At 47.8% G+C, this 17,952-nt stretch overlaps 1 protein-coding gene across 1 annotated transcript in view; it reads right to left on the reverse strand.

Annotated features, from left to right (window-relative positions):
• The window catches only part of ASAP1 (ArfGAP with SH3 domain, ankyrin repeat and PH domain 1), a gene marked incomplete at its 3' end in the record, with an annotated part of 309,959 nt that overhangs the window by 21,591 nt on the left and 270,416 nt on the right, over positions 1-17,952 (reverse strand). The window contains exons 19-24 of the mRNA XM_079722229.1: positions 15,705-15,891; positions 15,375-15,460; positions 14,174-14,289; positions 13,952-14,019; positions 12,337-12,444; positions 9,199-9,427 (exon numbers count right to left, since the gene is read on the reverse strand). Coding sequence (XP_079578355.1) covers positions 9,199-9,427; positions 12,337-12,444; positions 13,952-14,019; positions 14,174-14,289; positions 15,375-15,460; positions 15,705-15,891 — 794 coding nt within the window. The remainder of the gene's footprint in view (positions 1-9,198; positions 9,428-12,336; positions 12,445-13,951; positions 14,020-14,173; positions 14,290-15,374; positions 15,461-15,704; positions 15,892-17,952) is intronic.

The raw sequence follows: 17,952 nt of genomic DNA on the forward strand, positions 1-17,952 counted from the left end.
TTTATTCCAAGTGCAACTGAAGTGGCTGGTGTGTGCCGAGCACTATATGCTGGGCACTTTGACAAATCTCTCTTTATGATCATTACCAGGTTATGGTTTAAGTGGACAACAGTGTCCGCAAACATTAAAAGAGAAAAAAAGGAAAGAAACAAAAAAAGCTAGGAACACTGCCACATCAAATGTTTATCGCAGGATAGCAGGTACCTGGTGATCCAGAAAGGCTCCAGAAGAGCTTTTTACATTCTGCATATTAAGAGAGAAGCTTAATTACTGCTGGCCTCCTTCCTCGGGAAAACAAGCTTCGCTATTTCCCGCGATCAATTACTGCTCAGTACAAACACAGATTGAAACCCCCATTTCTCAAAGATAGTCTGGTCTTGGAAGTAAATACTGTTCATCTCAGTAAAATGGTCGTGTGTTTTAGAATTAAATGGCCCTAGCGGCAGTATTTATTCTCAGTCCTACTGACGAGATACGTGATGGAAGCCTTACTGATATCCCGAATCAACGCCTAATTACGGCACCAGTCACTGAAGTTTCAGAAACTGTTTTATTTTTGTAACAGTAAAGGCATTGTTATTTTAGCCTTGTGTTTGTACAGTGCTTCCTAGTTTTCCAAATGTGTTCGTACATGCTATTTGCCTTGATTTTCGTAACAACTCTGTGAGGCATGTGGGTCTGGTATTACTGGTCCCATTTGGCAGCTAGGAAAGCGGGGCTGGGCGTGATTAAGGGTATGGAGCCACGAGGGGCGGAGCTGAGCCATGACGCAGGCCTCCGGGGATGGCGAGGCCTCGCCCCGTCCTGAAAGCCAGGCCGGCATTTTCTGGGCTTGCCACACGAGGAAAATGGCAACAACAACGCTCGGTACTAGGAAGTGTAATTTTCCTCTTGGAAATAAATGGAGAATACATAATAGACAATGGTGAGATTCCCCAGCAGTTTCATCTGTATCGCCATCTAGGGACTTTCTGATGCAATGCATCTGGAAGGCCGTATCAACCAGTTTCAAATCCTGCCTGGAAACACAGATGGCCAATGGAGCTATGTCTCTGGGCAAAGCTGTCTGTGTACGTGGTTTTAGGAGTGATCAGACCAGAGTTGTCCTGTAACCACAAACCAAGCAAAATCAAGCTTCCTGAATCATCATCTAAAAAATGTAGGGGTTAGTGTTCCCTTCCTCACGTCATCACAGCCTTGTCTTACTTTCAGACATCAGCTACTACAGTCTCTAATTATCCGTCTTTGCTGACTTGTTCATTGCCTCTCTCCCCACCATGCTGCAGGTTCTACCAGGGTCAGGCTGTTCTCTGGCCTGGTGTAGAGAAAGCTGCATTTAGTAAATACAGTATCGAATTAATGGATGAATAAACTTCTACTTCTCTTGTTGTAAGGCTAGCGATCCTTAAGGAAGACAGAACGTCTCACTGAGGGTGACAGATCAGAAACCAGGGAGAGATAGTGTGAAGTTCGAAAAGAAATATTCAATACTGTAATCGACTTTCATGGCAAACAACACACAGACCCACCTACTGTTCTGTAATAGAAGCTACAGAAAGGAAGATGCCATGAAATCTTCTTGGCTGGTAGGGCATGAGTTAAAAAAGGGTGAAAAACACTGTATCAGACCCCAGAAAAGCAGACAAAATTTTTTAACTTTACTGTAAAGAGCTCAAAAGACTTCCAAAATAAGTAACTAGTCTTTAAGCACTAAAAAGCATGTTTCCTGCAAAATAAACCTGAGCGTTGGCTTGGTCAGGAAAGAAGCAATTCTGGAGGGGTAAAGAAAGCTAAAACAAAACAAACTAAAAAATAGTAAACACAGCATCAAACAAACTCGAAAGGGGTGGGACGCAAGATTAACAGGTGGGGAGGGGACTCGGGCAGCCAGTTTTCTTCCCTCAACTCTGCCAGGGCCTGTGGGAATAAGGAAAAAACACCCTAAGCCACATTTGCCGCTAATACTGGCTATTATGTCAAATTATCCTCTAACGCTTTTTCTTAAAAATATGGTCTAGATTTCCGAAGCTGCCATAAATAGCTCCAAGGTTAAATTATTAGAAGGTCTTCTACAAGGAGGCAGCGGGGTGTATCATGCAGCTCTTACTCGGGGTTCACGTGCTTGGGGTTCTCCTGTATTTCCAACAGCCTCTTGGTCACTCAGACGTTCTTCTGGGGCTTCAACGCTAGTGGCCCCACGTGAGCTGTGCTGCCTCGAGCACCTCACCATCACCGGCTCAGGGAGGCCCCTCACTGAGGCCTGCAGCTCAGACGTGTGGCCACCATGCGGCCAGAGCTCGGGAAGCCCACACGTGTGACGCCGCCATGCATCTCAGAAGCCTCGGTGCTCATTGTGGTCCCTCCTCTCCTCTGCATCTGTCAAGGGTTAGCTCATCCAGAAGCTTCTCTAACCCTCCTTTGTCCTGGAGCAACTGCTTCTATCTCTGCTCGCACAAGGCTAAATGGCACTACGTACTCTCTACGCTGCATCAGAGCTACACTCTCTCCTCCTTCCCAGGCTGGAAGCCTCCTTAGAGCAAGATCCACACTGCCTTTCTCTCTCTCAGCACCTGGCACATGCTGGGCACAGTCTATGGAAATAATTCATAGTGTAAGTCAGGAGGAGTCTTCTTCAAAGTCCTTGTACCTTTGGTTTTTAATAAAACAGAATACCCAGAGGTCTTCCATGCTGGGAGACCAAATAAAAGTACACCTTTGAAATTTAAATTTAAAACAAGACCCAGAAGATGGCTTTAAAAATTATCCTGACAGTTTTCGGAAAAACTGTCTGTAGAAGGATAACATACATATTCTAACATGCCAAATAGAAGTGTTAATGACAGAAGTTAATGACAGAGTTATATAGACAACTCTGGACAATACAAATGACAAATTTACCATTTTCTAATGGTTTTCACAGTACAGAACTTAAAAAGAATGGAAAGTTTCTATCACTTAAAAAGTAGATAGGGACTTCCCTGGTGGTGCAGTGGTTACGAATCCACCTGCCAATGCAGGGGACAGAGGTCCGAGCCCTGGTCCGGGAAGATTCCACATGCCGTGGAGTAACTAAGCGCATGTACCACAACTACTGAGCTCGTGCACCACAACTACTGAGCCCACGCGCCTAGAGCCAGTGCTCGGCAACAAGAAAAGCCACCGCAATGAGAAGCCTGTGCACCACAAACAAAAGTAGCCCCCACCCCCGCCACAACTAGAGAAAGCCTGCACACAGCAACGAAGACCCAACGTGGCCAAAAATAAATTAAAAATAAAAATAAAAAAATTTATATATTAAAAAAAAGCAGATAAAGATGCAAGAATATTTACTTAGAGAAGAACTGCATGTAGTAGGAAGGAGCTATCATCATCTCCGTGCTCAGGTGGGGAAACAGAGGCACGGTGCAGAGGAGGGGGGCATGTGGAGAAAGCACGGTAGGCTGGCAGCAGGCCTGACAGGATCCCAACATGGCAGTGACACTGTGAAAGACGCAGCACTGCACACAGAACACGCAGGAGCCATTCACGTGTCCTTCAGTCTCCTTCCAGGACACTGATCATTAAGAGAAAAGTGCCGAACTCAAGGGGCTCAGGGTTGGTCCTTTAACACTCATATATTCTTTTTTTCTTTTTCTTTTTAAAAGTATTTTTTTTGCTTTTTAAATTTTGGCTGTGTTGGGTCTTCATTGCTGCACGCAGGCTTTCTCTAGTTGCGGTGAGTGGGCTTCCCTTGTTGCAGAGCACAGGCTCTAGGCGCGCGGGCTTCAGTAGTTGTGGCACGTGGGCTCAGTAGTTGTGGCTCGCGGGCTCTAGAGCACAGGCTCAGTAGTCGTGGCGCACGGGCTTAGTTGCTCCGCAGCATGTGGGATCTTCCCGGACCAGGGCTCGAACCCGTGTCCCCTGCACTGGCAGGCAGATTCCCAACCACTGCGCCACCAGGGAAGTCCTGCTCATACACTCTTACGTGCAAGACGCACAACAGCATTTCCTCTGCTCCCCTTTCCACACCCTGGCAGTCGGGCGACTGGGCTGGCAAGGCCGGGCCAGTGGCCACTGCTGAGGGCAGAAGTCACAGACGTGCTCTCGGCCAGCAAGGAGGCCAGTGCAAGGTGATACACGTGTGCAGTGCTTTAAAAAGGATTGAGAGAGACTGACAAAAATAGGCAAAACAAACAAGCAAACAAAAACCCACTCACAAAAGAAAACCCCAGAAAAATCCAGAAAATTCAGCACAAATGAAGGACAATGGTCCATGGGAAGCTTTAAAATCAAGCCACTCAAATGGCTACCTTCCTGTGAGATAAAAAAATCCCAGGAAACTCTACAGTCATCAGCATGTGAATAAAGCCACTCACCGGGAAACATCTCCTAGGCAAGCCCAACTCCTGGAGCACGGCACTTTCGTACCTTCAGACCCCGGGGCAGTCTTCTCCCCAGCCACCCCCCTCTGCCCTAACTGTTGCTACAGACCTCAAATGAGTCAGAGAAATGGTGAATAAATGCTTACACACTGAGTTTGGGCATAAACATGGTGCAGAAGGATCGTCAGCAAGTCGGTTATCACAGCCCCAGGACATCTGGGTTGGTTTTATGAGTGTCCCCTCCTTGCTCTGGCCGCACTTTTCTGGGACGTGCTTTCACTGATTCTGCTGTTGTTTGTTCACTCAACAAGCGCTGATGGAGCATGCCCCCTCTGTGCCAGGGATGCAGGGACAGCTCATCCCCAGCCTCCGTGTGGAGGAGTTCTGCCTCCAGGGGAAGGGGGGAGTGAAAGGAAGACTCCCTTCACCCTCTCTTCAAGCCTGGAGCGCCACCGACTGCTGCCCCTGATGAGGGCACAGCTCCCCGCTTTCTCACCCACTGGAGTGCGAGCTTCCAAGCAGGAGCTCCCCGCTCCCCCACTCTGCTACCTTGCCAGGGCCCAGGACAGCTGCAGAACCGAACACATGCAGCAGGACCCAACAGGCTCCCATACTACGTACTGAGTGCTCACGCTGTGCCAGTCACTTTACGTACGTTATTTCATGTTCTGAGCAGGGACCCAGCCAGCCAGACACCTGATTCTTGTTTTTCAGATGAAGGCCCTGAAACTTAGCAAGATGAGTTAAATGTGAAAAGGAGACCAGGACAGGGACAGGGTTAGCACTTGGTGGGGAGGAACCCCAGCCTCCTAGGTGGGGCAAGGGAGAGAAGAAGATAAAGTGGGGTTTGAATTCACAGCGGCTCACAGCTGCCCCGCAGGAACGGTCTGCTTTACAGATGGACCTGCCTTGGAGGGTGTGTTACTCTCAAACTAGACTCTTGGATTAACGTGGGTGCTTAGCTCTTCACCTACAGGGATGGCGAGGGCAGCACCGGGTTCAACATTCTCCGTGACAAGCACCCACTGAGCCCTCGGTGTGCCAGGCGCTGAGCTGCTTTTGTGTAGCTCACCTACTGGTTTATCAGACCAAGGCTGGAGCCTGTGTGAAACAGGAAGTCCACGTTATAGAAAACGTGTGTGGACTGCAGGATTCCTACAGGTATTCACAAGATATGCAGAGGTGCTACACAATGCCCGAGTCCAGGGGACTGATCTCACAAACAGGTGGGAATGAACTGAAATTAGTTAGCGTATCACTTCGTGCTTCTAAAAGCTTGAAAATTTACTTCATTTAAGTAAGTTAAATAAGCTTCTTGAGATCAGACTTATCGTTCATTTACTTGACAAATCCTTTGACTTAAAGGTGCCCACATCATGCCAGGCTTCACCATTCAGACCGCCTGCTGATTTACCAGACTTGGGCAGCTCCACCCCGGTTCCTATTCCCGAGGGATGCTTTTTTAAAGCTGAGGAGGTGCAGCAGATGTCAGATGTCAGCAGCAGAACCCTCCCTGGGGCACCGACTAGGTGCCAGGTGCTGAGCTGGAAGCTTCCCGTCCCTCTCACTAACCTCCACAAAAATCTCGTGTCAAGTGCAGTCTGTGCCACGGCTGTGTAAAAGGTGTGGAATTATACAAGGGGAGAAAACTGCAGTTCCGTAGCTTAAAATGACTTAAAAAGCAAGCTACACTGTCGTCAAGCGCCTGTTCTGTGGGCGGCATCATAGTACCATGGTGCTCGTACCTTCTTCCCTACTCTGGGGACATCTGTGCAGTCAGAGCCTGAACAGTCCTGATAGGAGTCCCTCGCGGTAGTTCAGCGCTCTGCATTTTACCAAATGCTTTCTCATATATTGTCTCACTGGATTCTGATGACAAATGCACGAGGAAGACAAGACAGAGATGGACCCTCTTCCTCAACATGGAAAAGAAGAAACTACAATAGAAGATCTGGTTGACAAGTCCTGAGGCCCACTTTAATGTTCTATCCTATTTCAGCCACTGCGTGACGTGGAAGTTCCTCAGCCTTTTCAGGGCTCTGTTTCCTTAGCTGTACAAAGGGTTATAAATCACGTCAATCTTTCAGCATCCCTCTAGCTCTAAAAAAAAAATCCAGGTTCTGTGACATGATTTTAGCTTAAAGATGAAGAACAAACCAATCCTGGCGATCCTGAAGAATATCTAGTCTTAAGAAAGATACAGGGAAGTGGGGGGCTGGGCGGAGCTGCTGACCACGAGTGAGAAACGTCTGCATACTTAATTTTATAGCTTTGATTTAATCTCGCTGGACTTCACATCTGAAGAGGGCGTAGGCAGCAAAATGTTTCAAAGGCTTAAGGGTGGTGAGCTCGGGATTCTGAATTGCTGAGTCGTCCAGCTCTGACTGGAGCTCTGCTCAAGCACAGACGGCTTTGCCCCATGGCAATTTAGGTCAAACTCCTTACATTTTCATGAGGCAGCTGCAAATTTCTGAAAATACTCCTGAGCTGGATTCAGAATTCCTTCTACTTCTGTGCTCTGTATTCCTCTCGTTAGTGGAAACTTTATCAGTTGTTTCTGCCTCACCGGAAACCATCATCCCCTACGACCCCGAAGTTCTCAGTGGGGAAATGACTTCTGCTGCAAGCAGACACCTCTGCTTTAGCTGCACGGGAAACTAGCAACCCAAACAACAAGACATCCTTGTTCCATGCAAACGGTTCAATCAGTTCAACAGAATGAAATGAAGAAAACGTAAGGAAAACAGAGAATTCTCTCTGCGCAGAGCATCGGCTGATCTTCAACTGTGTCTTCTAAGAACTCCATTCAAACATTATCACTTTTCCAAATGTGTGGGCACGTGAGCCAAGCTGCCTGCAGGAAGTATCTCCCGCTTCGAATCCCTTATAAAAGTCATGGGCAGGCTGTGCTTCTTGTCTCACTGGCTCAGACCAAATCTCCGAATCTGATGTCCTGCCCTGAGCAACCTGCAAGAACACTCTGACTGTAGCGGAGAGGGATGTCTATGTTCAATTACTGGATGGGGGTGGGGGGCGGTAAGCAGTCTATCCTTAGCCGACCACGGTTGCTACGGCCAAGTCTCTAGGCACTTGTTTCAGCAGCTGCATCACTAAATAAATTTGGTCTTTGTCTTTGGGTCTTTGGTAAAGAGCTAATCAGAATTTATTCAAGGCAGCAGAGATATACTTGGCACTGAGTCAGTATATTTTATGGGTTTCTGTGTCCCCTTGAGATAAAATTATGGAAAGAGGTAGAGGGAGGTGAGGGTGCCTCCTGGCCCCTAGGACTCTGGTGTCATCCTCTCCTGTAGACCTTTTCCAAGGTTCTCAGTGACCTGGAGGCTCTCTCATAGGTCCTCACCACTTTTTTTGGTAACCATAATCAGGGGATATGAACTCTAGCAGAGTAACTTTCACGGTCTTTCTTAGGGCACAGAAAGGGACTCTCTGCTCTTAGCAGACTGCCGCCCCGATGGGGAACATCATCACCCCGCGGTGAGAGGTAACACAGGCCTCTTACGTCACACATCTGCACCTTGTCATGCTAGTGATTTATCAGGCACGTTCTAGCATAACGTGTGGAATGGTAAGGACAACACCGGCTTACGTGTGCTGTTGCTCTTCTGGTCACTGGTTATCTCTGATGAGTACTGTTTATGCCTGAGCCTCGTTTTAACTTTCTCCACTATTTTATAATCTATGAGGCCATTGCGGTCTAAGAACACTGCTCCCATTTATAACACTATTTCAATGGAGAATAAGCTCTGAAAAAACACTGTTTTGAATAAAGCTCACATTCCCCAGAAAATAGTCCCAGTGTGATTCAAATAGGCACGGCATTGTGCACCGGGGCCCTCAAACCTGCGTGAGCACGAGCCAGCAGAGGACACGGGGAGGATCCTGCACTTGGGTTTAGGGCTGAGACCAGACGGGAAGCTACAGCTCCGGGTACCTCTCGAACACCCCCGGGAGGGGTGAGCCCTTAATGTCATCACTTCTGTGTCTCGACTCGTCCCCATGTAGGTGGGACTTTCTGTGCAGGGCGTTCGGTGGATTCGGGGAACAGGATGCAGTCTTCGTGGACCGTCACCCCCTGGCGTGAGCCCCGTGGGGGCGTGTGACAACGCACCGCACAATGACCCTCCTCTGGGAAGATCCTGCCCCAGGAGGTGTCTCGTGGAAAGCCACTCGCCAGAGAGCACAGGAGTGTGGGTTCAGGTCACACAGGATCTGGGTGAGGATCCCAAACCCCCAAGAGCCTCAGGCCAATTACTCTACAACTCTGAACCAGTACCCTGTATGTCCGGTGCCAGCAACTGTCCTACTTACCTTGTTCTGTGAGCATGAAAATAGAGGTGCTGGGCTTAGGGCCTCTCATAAAGCAAGGACTTCATAACTACTGACTATCACTGCTACTACATTTCAGTGTAGAGGAAAGAAACTTCTCAAAGAAGAACTCAAATTCTACCCCATATTACACAGGAAAGAGCGCTGGTTTGGGAGCCATGTGGACCCTGGATGGAACCTCAACTCCACCACTTACCAGCTGCATGACCTTTGGGCAAGTCATTCTACCTCAATTTCCTCATCTGTACAATGGGCACAAAAGCACACACCTCACAGGATGGTTGTAAGGTTCACACATGACAAGGCAAGTGTTACGTGGAGTGCCCGTAACTCTACTTCTCGGCTGTAACGTGGCAAATGGTGTTTCACGCTGCCCTGACGTCACAGCCCACACTCTGCCACTCAAAGGCACCTCAAAATTCTTACGTCAAAGCTGAGTCAACTCCCAGCTCTGAAGATGGAGTCACAAAGCCCTTCCCACGGCTTGTACCTTTCCCGGCGTTTCTAGGAGGCAGCGGGGGTGCCTCCGCAGTCGGCGCTGTGGGTGAGTCTGTGCTTGTGGAGACAAAGATCTGGTTGGTGAAGGCGCCGTAGGAGAGCCGCTGTTTGTCCCGCGGAGTGCTGAAGCCCGGCAGTGACAGCTTGTCCTGCGGGGAGATGCTGGAGGAGTGGCAGAAGCTCTGAGGTCTGGGTGAGCGCTCTTTCTTGATGGGGCTCGGCTGGCAAATGAAATAACAGTGTGGTGGGTCAGCTGATAGTCTAGGATGATGCTTCAGGTGTCCGGAGGACTCTGCAGGGCAGGCTCAGGGGGGTATCTGGGCTGCTGTGGCTCTCCGCGTTTCTGGGGGGTCAGCCCCACAAAAGCCTAGGAGCCACGACACAGCACAAGCGAAACATCCAGAGAGTACACATCTCATTCTCCTGTCATTACCAGGGTCCCAGCAGGGGCATGCTGGTTAGGGAGCATTGTATTCAGAGGTAGAAGGTCACACAGATTTAACCTTTAATCCACAAACACCTCCCCTGTGCAGGGCTCGTTCACCAACAACTGAACAGTAGCTCCTACATTAACTTTTCCATCCCTGCTCAGCCCTTCAACATCGAAGCTCTCCACTCTCCCCTCTCTCCTCATTTCACACCCTCTTAGGAAGGAGCCTCATCTGCACCCCTGGCCGTGACTGCCACCTAATGCTGATGACTCAGGCCTGTACATCCAACCTCAGCCTCTTGGATTCCAAACACTTTCAACCACCCATGACGGATCGCTGGTGTTTGCACTCGGCTCGCAGCATCAGCACCCATGCCACTTCCCAAGTAGGAAGTCTCCCAACCTCAGTGGCATCGAAAGCCACCCAGTCCTGCACGGAGAGCTCAGAGATGCCCCTCGGACCCACAACTCGTGCAGGCGCTCACCAGCACCCCCTGGACCCCTGGTCTCCTGAACAGCCCCTGCCTCAGTTTCTTTCAGCTCCAGCCCATTTTCCATGCTGCAGGCAGAGATGGTAGGAAACCCTGCTCTCTGACAGCAAAGCTCTGTTGGCCTGTGCCTGCTTACATGAAAGCCAAAGGGCTGAACTTGGCCGTCCACCCGCTTCATGCCCTTCCTGATCTGGGCTGCCTGACACTTCAGGGGAGCCTCTTGCCTCTCCCCACCCAGTGCATGTGAAGGCACCTCACACCTCACCCCAACCAGTCCTCTGATGTTCAGGCCCCACGATGACCCCCAGCCTCTGCACATGCTGTTCTCCCTCCCCAGAAGGATGCACTCCTTCCTACTTCCCTGCCTGGCAAGCTCCCCACCACCCTTAGAAACCCATCTCCCGTGGTGTTTCCTTGATAAGGTCTTCACTGCTCGCCAAGGCTGAGGCAGCCGCCCTGTCCTCTGAACACTTCTCAGGAATTTCGCCAACTCTTACTATAATGGTTATCTTGACTGTATCATAATTGAGCTTCTCTTAAAATGGTGAACGCCATTAGGATCCCTCGGTAGGAGCACCTCTGACTACTCTTTACATCCTGCCTGGGAAAGAGGAACCAGTGGATCCACAGCTGATGAAAAATGCACGCAGGAACCTTCAGAGGTAGCAACCGACAAGGGATTAATCTCCAAAATACACAAACAGCTCAGGCAGCTCAATATCAAAAAATGAAACAACCCAATTAAAAAATGGGCAGAAGATCTAAATAGACATTTCTCTAAAGAAGACATACAGATGGCCAAAAAGCACATGAAAAGATGCTCAACATCAGTAATTATTAGAGAAATCAAAACTACAATGAGGTATCACCTCACACCTGTCAGAATGGCCATCATCAAAAAATCCACAAACACTAAATGCTGGAGAGGGTGTGGAGAAAAGGGAACCCTCCTACACTAATGTAAATTGGTACGGCCACTATGGAGAACAGTACGGAGGTTCCTTAAAAAACTAAAAATAGAATTACCATATGACCCAGCAATCCCACTACTGGGCATATACCCTGAGAAAATCATAATTCAAAAAGAGTCATGTACCACAATGTTTACTGCAGCTCTATTTACAACAGCCAGGTCATGGAAGCAACCTAAACGTTCACTGACAGAGGAATGGATAAATAAGATGTGGAACATATATACGATGGAATGTTACTCAGCCATAAAAAAGAACAAAATAATGCCATTTGCAGCAACATGGATGGACCTAGAGATTATCATACTAAGTAAGTCAGACACAGAAAGACAAATATCATATAACATCACTTATATGTGGAATCTAAAAAAAGGGTACAAATGAACCTTCAGAGGTAATTCAGGTCTATGATAAAGTCACACAGAACTGGGTTTAATCCCTGAGACTGTCTTTACTCGCTGTGAGACTTTTGATAAACCACGTGATTTCCCTGTCAGTTTTCTCCTCTGTAAAGTGGGACAATGACAACACCCCAATGGGCTTTTGATAGAGATGACCTGAGGTGACACTTGTGCTCGCTGCCGCCTAGTTCATATTTAAATTCTCAATGAGTGACAACTTATTATTTATTAATTAGCTGTTTTGATGACTAATTTTGTGTGTTGACTTGGCTCAGGCTATGGTGCACAGGTGTTTGGTCAAACACCAGTCTAGATGTTGCTGTGAAGGTATTTTTTACATGTGGTGAACATTTAGGTTAGATTTTGAGTAACAGGGGTGGGCCTCATTCAGGCAGTCAAAGGGCTTAAGAGGAAAGACTAAGGACTCCCAAAGGAGGCAGGCTTTCTGCCTCCCAACTCAGGACTGCACCCTCAGCTCCTGTGGAGTCCCCAGCCTACTGGCCTGCCCTGGGGATTCTGACCTGGCCCGCCCCAGGCATGTGAGCCAACTCCTTAAAATGAATTTCTCTCCATCTCTACACCACACACACACCACCCACAACCCCACACACACCACCCACCCACCCACCCACCCCTACTGGTTGTTTCTCTGGAGAACCCTGACTAATACAGCTATTAAGTGGCACTCAACAAGGATCAGAGACTAAACAAAGGAAATGGCCCTGGTGAGTCAGGTCGTAAGACCAAAATCAATCTCACAAAGAACGGGTCTTATCTGTACAGTGGAGAAAACCTGGGCGAAGGGCTCAGGAATCCAGAGGCACTATATACACTCACTTTGTCATCCAGATCATCATCGCTTTCATCCATCTCCTCCTGTCGAAGATTCCACTCATATTCTACGTGGACATGTGGATTGAACTTTCCAGATTTAGCCTGGGAAAGCTGAAAGTAACCGCAGGTGTAACCGCTGTAAGTTCAATGCCAGGCACCCGGACGTTATAGAAACACTGAGCAAATCCCACCTCATTCCTGGTTTCAGATTCATCACCAGTAGCTGCACTGCAGGCAAAACTCTGATTATACAAACGGGACTGCCACGGGACAGACTGAAGAGGAATTGCAAAGAATTATGGGTGGAGCCTTTTTAATTCTGGTAATGTGACTTCTCTCCAAAACTAAAAGCTTTCTCAATATTATTAAAATGAGCCTCAAAACTGCAAACTCCCGCCGGAAGGCAAAATCAGAGTCACTGAAGTGCGAGAGGTAGGCCTTTAAAGTCAGACAGTCCTGGTTCCACCCATGGCCCACTTTCTTAGTCATAAAATGGGGCAAGGGTAACTCCAACATCCCCAAAGCATTCTTGTAAAAATAAAGACGTGGGCTTCCCTGGTGGCGCAGTGGTTGAGAGTCCGCCTGCCGATGCAGGGGACACGGGTTCGTGCCCTGGTCCGGGAAGATCCCACATGCCGCAGAGCGGCTGGGCCCGTGAGCCATGGCCGCTGAGCCTGCACATCCGGAGGCTGTGCTCCGCAACGGGAGAGGCCACAACAGTGAGAGGCCCGCGTACCGCAAAAAAAAAAAAAAAAAAAAAAAAAAAAAGAAAGACGTACAACTGCTGGGCCTGGGTGGGTACTTGGCACTTAGCAGGAACTCAGGGGAATGTAACTTATCTTTCCTATCTTATCCTTCCCTGTGGTTAAGAGAATCATGCTCTACGTAAAGGCCCAGAGGTATAAGCAAGAACTACTGGGACTGGAGGTGAGTGTGTACACAGGATGGGGGGGTGGGGAGGGCAGGGCACTGGACATTCTGAAAACCATTACACTCTGAACTTTACTTGCCCAATTTTTGGAACTGGCTTCCCAAGTAATTCTTTCCCAAAAAAATTATTTTTATTTATTGGCTGTGCCACACGGCTTGCAGGATCTTAGTTCCCTGACCTTAGTTCCAGGGACTGAACCCAGGAACTGCAGAGTTTTATCCACTGGACCGCCAGGGAATTCCCCAAATAATTCTTTACTGTTAAGCTACAGAGAAAGACTAATGTCTGGCAAACAAAAAAAGCAGCACCTTGGGACTTCCCTGGTGGTCGAGTGGCTAAGAATCTGTGCTTCCGCTGCCGGGGGCTCAGGTGCGATCCCTGGTCAGGGAAGTAAGATCCTGCCCCCGCCTCCCGTGTGGCACGGCCAAAAAAAAAGCAGTTTGTCTGGTAATAAGACCTCTCAAATGCCTTTTAGCTGCTACATTGTAACAGTACTCAAAAGACATGGATGACAAATTTATCATTTTTTCAAATGTAGCCTGAGTGCTTGTCTGGATTTCTTTAGCCAATGTTCAAAAAAAAAAAAAGAGAGAGAGAGAATGAGAAGCTGCTTCTCTCACTCCAGTCGTGGTTTCAGAGAACACCCTTTTCGGGCAGTTGGGCTCACCCCTCCCCCACTCCGCTTACCAGGTCATCACACTGGGTGGCCTTCAGTCTCTTTGCTATGTCCAGGGCAGTCTCTCCAGCCTGGTTAGCTAAAACAGGCGGAATACAGTTGCGTGATTATCTAAAGATACATCTTGAAAAGGCAAAGAACAATACTCAGATGACAATGGAACAGGCATGTCTAGGTTTCAGCCAACTGAACTCTCTCACAGCAGTTATTGAGAGACGTTTGGCCACACTTACCGACATCCACGGTGGGCTTGCTCCTGAGAAGCAGCTTCAAACACTCAGGTTTACCATACATGCTACAGTAGTGCAGAGCCGTGTTCCCCAGGGCCGTCTGCTTATCCAGGTTCCCACTGAAAAATGAAAGTATTAGAAAAAAATGACTTGCTCTGTAATTTAAAACTACAGATTAACCACTTTTTTCCCATGCTAACAACTGAGTCAAATTTGTGACCTAGTTCTTATAAGCAGGGAAGATGATGATGTTTTTAACATGACACTTCCATTTATAAGCAACATAATGACAATAACAGCCAGCATTTATTGAGTGCCTACTGTGTACGGGACAGACACACATCTCTTATGTGTATTAGCTCATTTAGTCTTCACAACCACCTGATGGGGTAGGTATAATATAACCCTTATTTTTTAGATGAAAAGAGAGAGGATGAAGTGCTTGTTTGCCAGATTATCGAGACACAGATGATGGAGCAGGGATGTGAACACAGGCAGTGTGTCTCCGGAGCCAACGGTCTTAACCACTACACTGAACCACCTCTATGGAAGAGGCTGGGTGCTTGTACAATCTGGCTTGTGTCCAGGCACCGTTCTTCATATGTGAGTTCAAACCCCCTCACTATTTCAATCGCTCTCCTTTGGATTCCTCCTCCTAATCTGTAGCTTACAGAACTACCCAACAAAGAATCCAGCAAGTCTAAACCTCCTGTGTTCAAAATTATTCTCCTATTAGTATATCCTAAACTTGAATTAGCAACTGGGTCAGCCACATATACTGATCTCTTACCATGAACTTATAAACAATGAAAACTCACAGATCTGTTACCTTGTGCTGTTAAGTGTCCTGTCTTTCAACCTCCCTTAATGCAGCAGGTTTTGGACACAGAGATAGGATTTTACATTTATCTAGGCCAAGGGTTGGCAAACTACAGCCCACAGGCCAGATCTGGCCCTCTGCTTGTTTTTGTAAATACAGTTTTACTGGAACATGGCCATGCTCACTTGTTTACGTGCTGATTGTGGCAGTTTTCACACTATGATGACAGTGTTGAATGGCTGTGACAGACACCTCATGGCCTGCAAAGCCTATAACAGTATCTGGCTCTTTACAGAAAAAGCTTGCCGAGTCCTGAGGTAGGCCACCAATAGGGCTGGTTTGTGTTAACTCACAAGGCATATTCAGAGAAAACAAAAACCGTACCAGTTTTGTACAAGGAAGTCAACCAAATGGAGAGATGTCTGGTCTGCAGTTCGGACTGCAAGATGAAGGGCTGTCTCCCCGAGCTCCTAAAAGGAAAGGATAAGTATAAATAGGGTGGTCAGAGGTCCTAATTTGCCTAGACAGGCTTCGTTTAAGTCAGCTGCCCCAAAGTAATTATTAATAGCAGCCCCTTTCACTCTCAAATTGTCCTGATTCAGACACGATCACTTAAAGTATAACAGTCTCATTCTGTGGTGTTACCATAAAACGAGTCATCTTTTAAACTGATTTCCCACATCCCTCTTCATCCTGATTTCAGTGAAGCTGTACCTGTCCGGGTTCCAGCAGCGGTTCCATTAGCTCCACCCCCTCTGCATAGACTTGAATTAGTGCAAGTAAATCCCTGGATTTGATGGCCTCAAGCAATTCGTTCAGTTTAGCTGATGAAGATGAACAGGTCTTCCGTGAAAATCTATGATCTACATACTTTGCAGTGATATATTCCTTCCGTACAGTCCTAAAATAGAGCAAAGCAAAATGAACTAAGACTTTTTATTTCCCAAGAGCTAAGAAAGATTTACATTTTCTGACAAACAGTTCTCTCTGAGTTATTTTATGTTATTTATTTATTTATTTATTTATTTTTGGCTGTGTTGGGTCTTTGTTGCCGTGTGCAGGCTTTCTCTAGTTGTGGCGAGCAGGGGCTAGCTACTCTTCGTTGCGGTGCGCAGGCTTCTCATTGCGGTGGCTTCTCTTGCTGCGGAGCACGGGCTCTAGTCGTGCGGGCTTCAGTAGTTGTGGCTTGTGGGCTCTAGAGCGCAGGCTCAGTTTAGACCAAGTTTATTCTAGCAAAGACAGAATGAAGACACTGACAGGAAACTGAGGCTCAGCACAGCTGTCGTTGAAGCTCCAGACACAGACGGTGGTCTTTCCTGCCGTGGATGACATGCCCGAAGCCCAAGTGGTCCTGGTGCATTTCTCCTTCTCTTCAGGACCTACCCCCTCTCCACTTCAGTTCAAGTGGTTCTGACCACCACCTCCCAGCTGCAGGGGTGAGTCTATGACCTCAGTGGCCTGATGGTCAACTTTGGGGAAAGGCTGAAATGGACGCTGGCTCAGAGGAAAGGAGAGATAAGAGTCAGGAGAGTGAGCTAAGGTCCAGATGATACTGTCTGACATCCTGGGTCCAGCTGTACCTGAACTCACCCGTTACATGAGCCAATTAATAAAAAGACAATGTATGGATTTGGGGTTCAAATCCTAGTCCTACAGCAAACCAGCTGTGCCACGTTAGGTAAACTACTTAATCTTTATGACCTTCAGTATTTTTTTTTCATTTGAAAATGGGGACAATAACTCATTGGTATATTTTGAATTAAAGAACATACAGCAGCTAATAGGTGCTTTCCTCTTTCCAAGAGGGCTCTAATTCATGGGACACAAAATTTCTTGCTCAGAAATAGTCATTCCATGTGTGGTAGCTGTTACTGTTTCCCACATCCCACAGCCTGGAAACGCTGTTTAAAATAGCGCTGATGCTTTTTTCTTTCATTCTGGGTTGGCAGCAAAGAGTTGAGCTGGTTGACGGTGGCACAGAGCCTTTGGTGAGTTGCAGATTCTGCTCGGGAACCAAGATCGTACACTCAAGAGTGTCCTTTATGCTTAGGTCAGAGTCCTCCTAGAATGGCCGTAACTTGATGAATTGGAAGACTTCCAGACACCTGAAAGGATGGCCTAAGCCTGGCTTCTGTGACTTACATCAAGTTTGAAAGGCAGCTACTGTGTGGTGGACGGAGCACCAGACTTAAGGACTAGATGGCTTAATTCAAGTCTGATACCACTTGCTCTCTCCGTGACCCCGGGTGAATCGAGTTCTTGCTCGGCCTCAGTTTCCTCCCCTGTGAAGTATTAGCAATCATACCTGCCTTACTTACTACCTTCCAGGGAAGCAAGAGCACAGGTACGGAACAGAAAATGATGCACGGCTATGGGTTTGTTTCTAAGCTTCCTTTCTCCTCTTATCCAAGGTGGGTAGGACTAGGATCCACGGCAGGGAGGCAGACCTCAACTGCAGCGAGCTCTGCAGGTGGGCTCCTGTGGCTGGAAGCATCACGCAGATGCTACCTGATAATCCAGCAGAAAAGATGCAGAGGGCACTGAGGCATTTGCCCCAGGTCACCTAGGAGACCACCTCCAACCCTGGCTCTGCAATTCTGTGGCTACAGGAAGTGCCTGAGCTCTCACTAGGCAGGGTGTGTTTAACCCTTTCTGGGCACTCAGAGTTATCTCTATCTAGTCACATCTAGTCCCCCGGCAATGAAAAGCTTTCTGGCACGGGGCAGTAGGGAGGGTGGAAAACAGACTTGTCTGAAAGTCTGGATGCCAAGAGTTCTACATGAAAGACAACCTTCTCCTTTTGTCCCCCACCAAACCCGGTCCTTTCTACCTACCCTGGCTCAGATAACGGTACTGGCCATTTACCTAGATGCTCAGGCCAAAGACGGTGGGCGTCATCTGAACAATTCCCTTAAACACCCCATATTTATTTATTTATTTATTTATTTTTGGCGGTACGCGG

Source organism: Hyperoodon ampullatus (assembly GCF_949752795.1).
Source record: "Hyperoodon ampullatus genome assembly, chromosome: 17".
Taxonomy (NCBI): Eukaryota; Metazoa; Chordata; class Mammalia; order Artiodactyla; family Ziphiidae; genus Hyperoodon; species Hyperoodon ampullatus.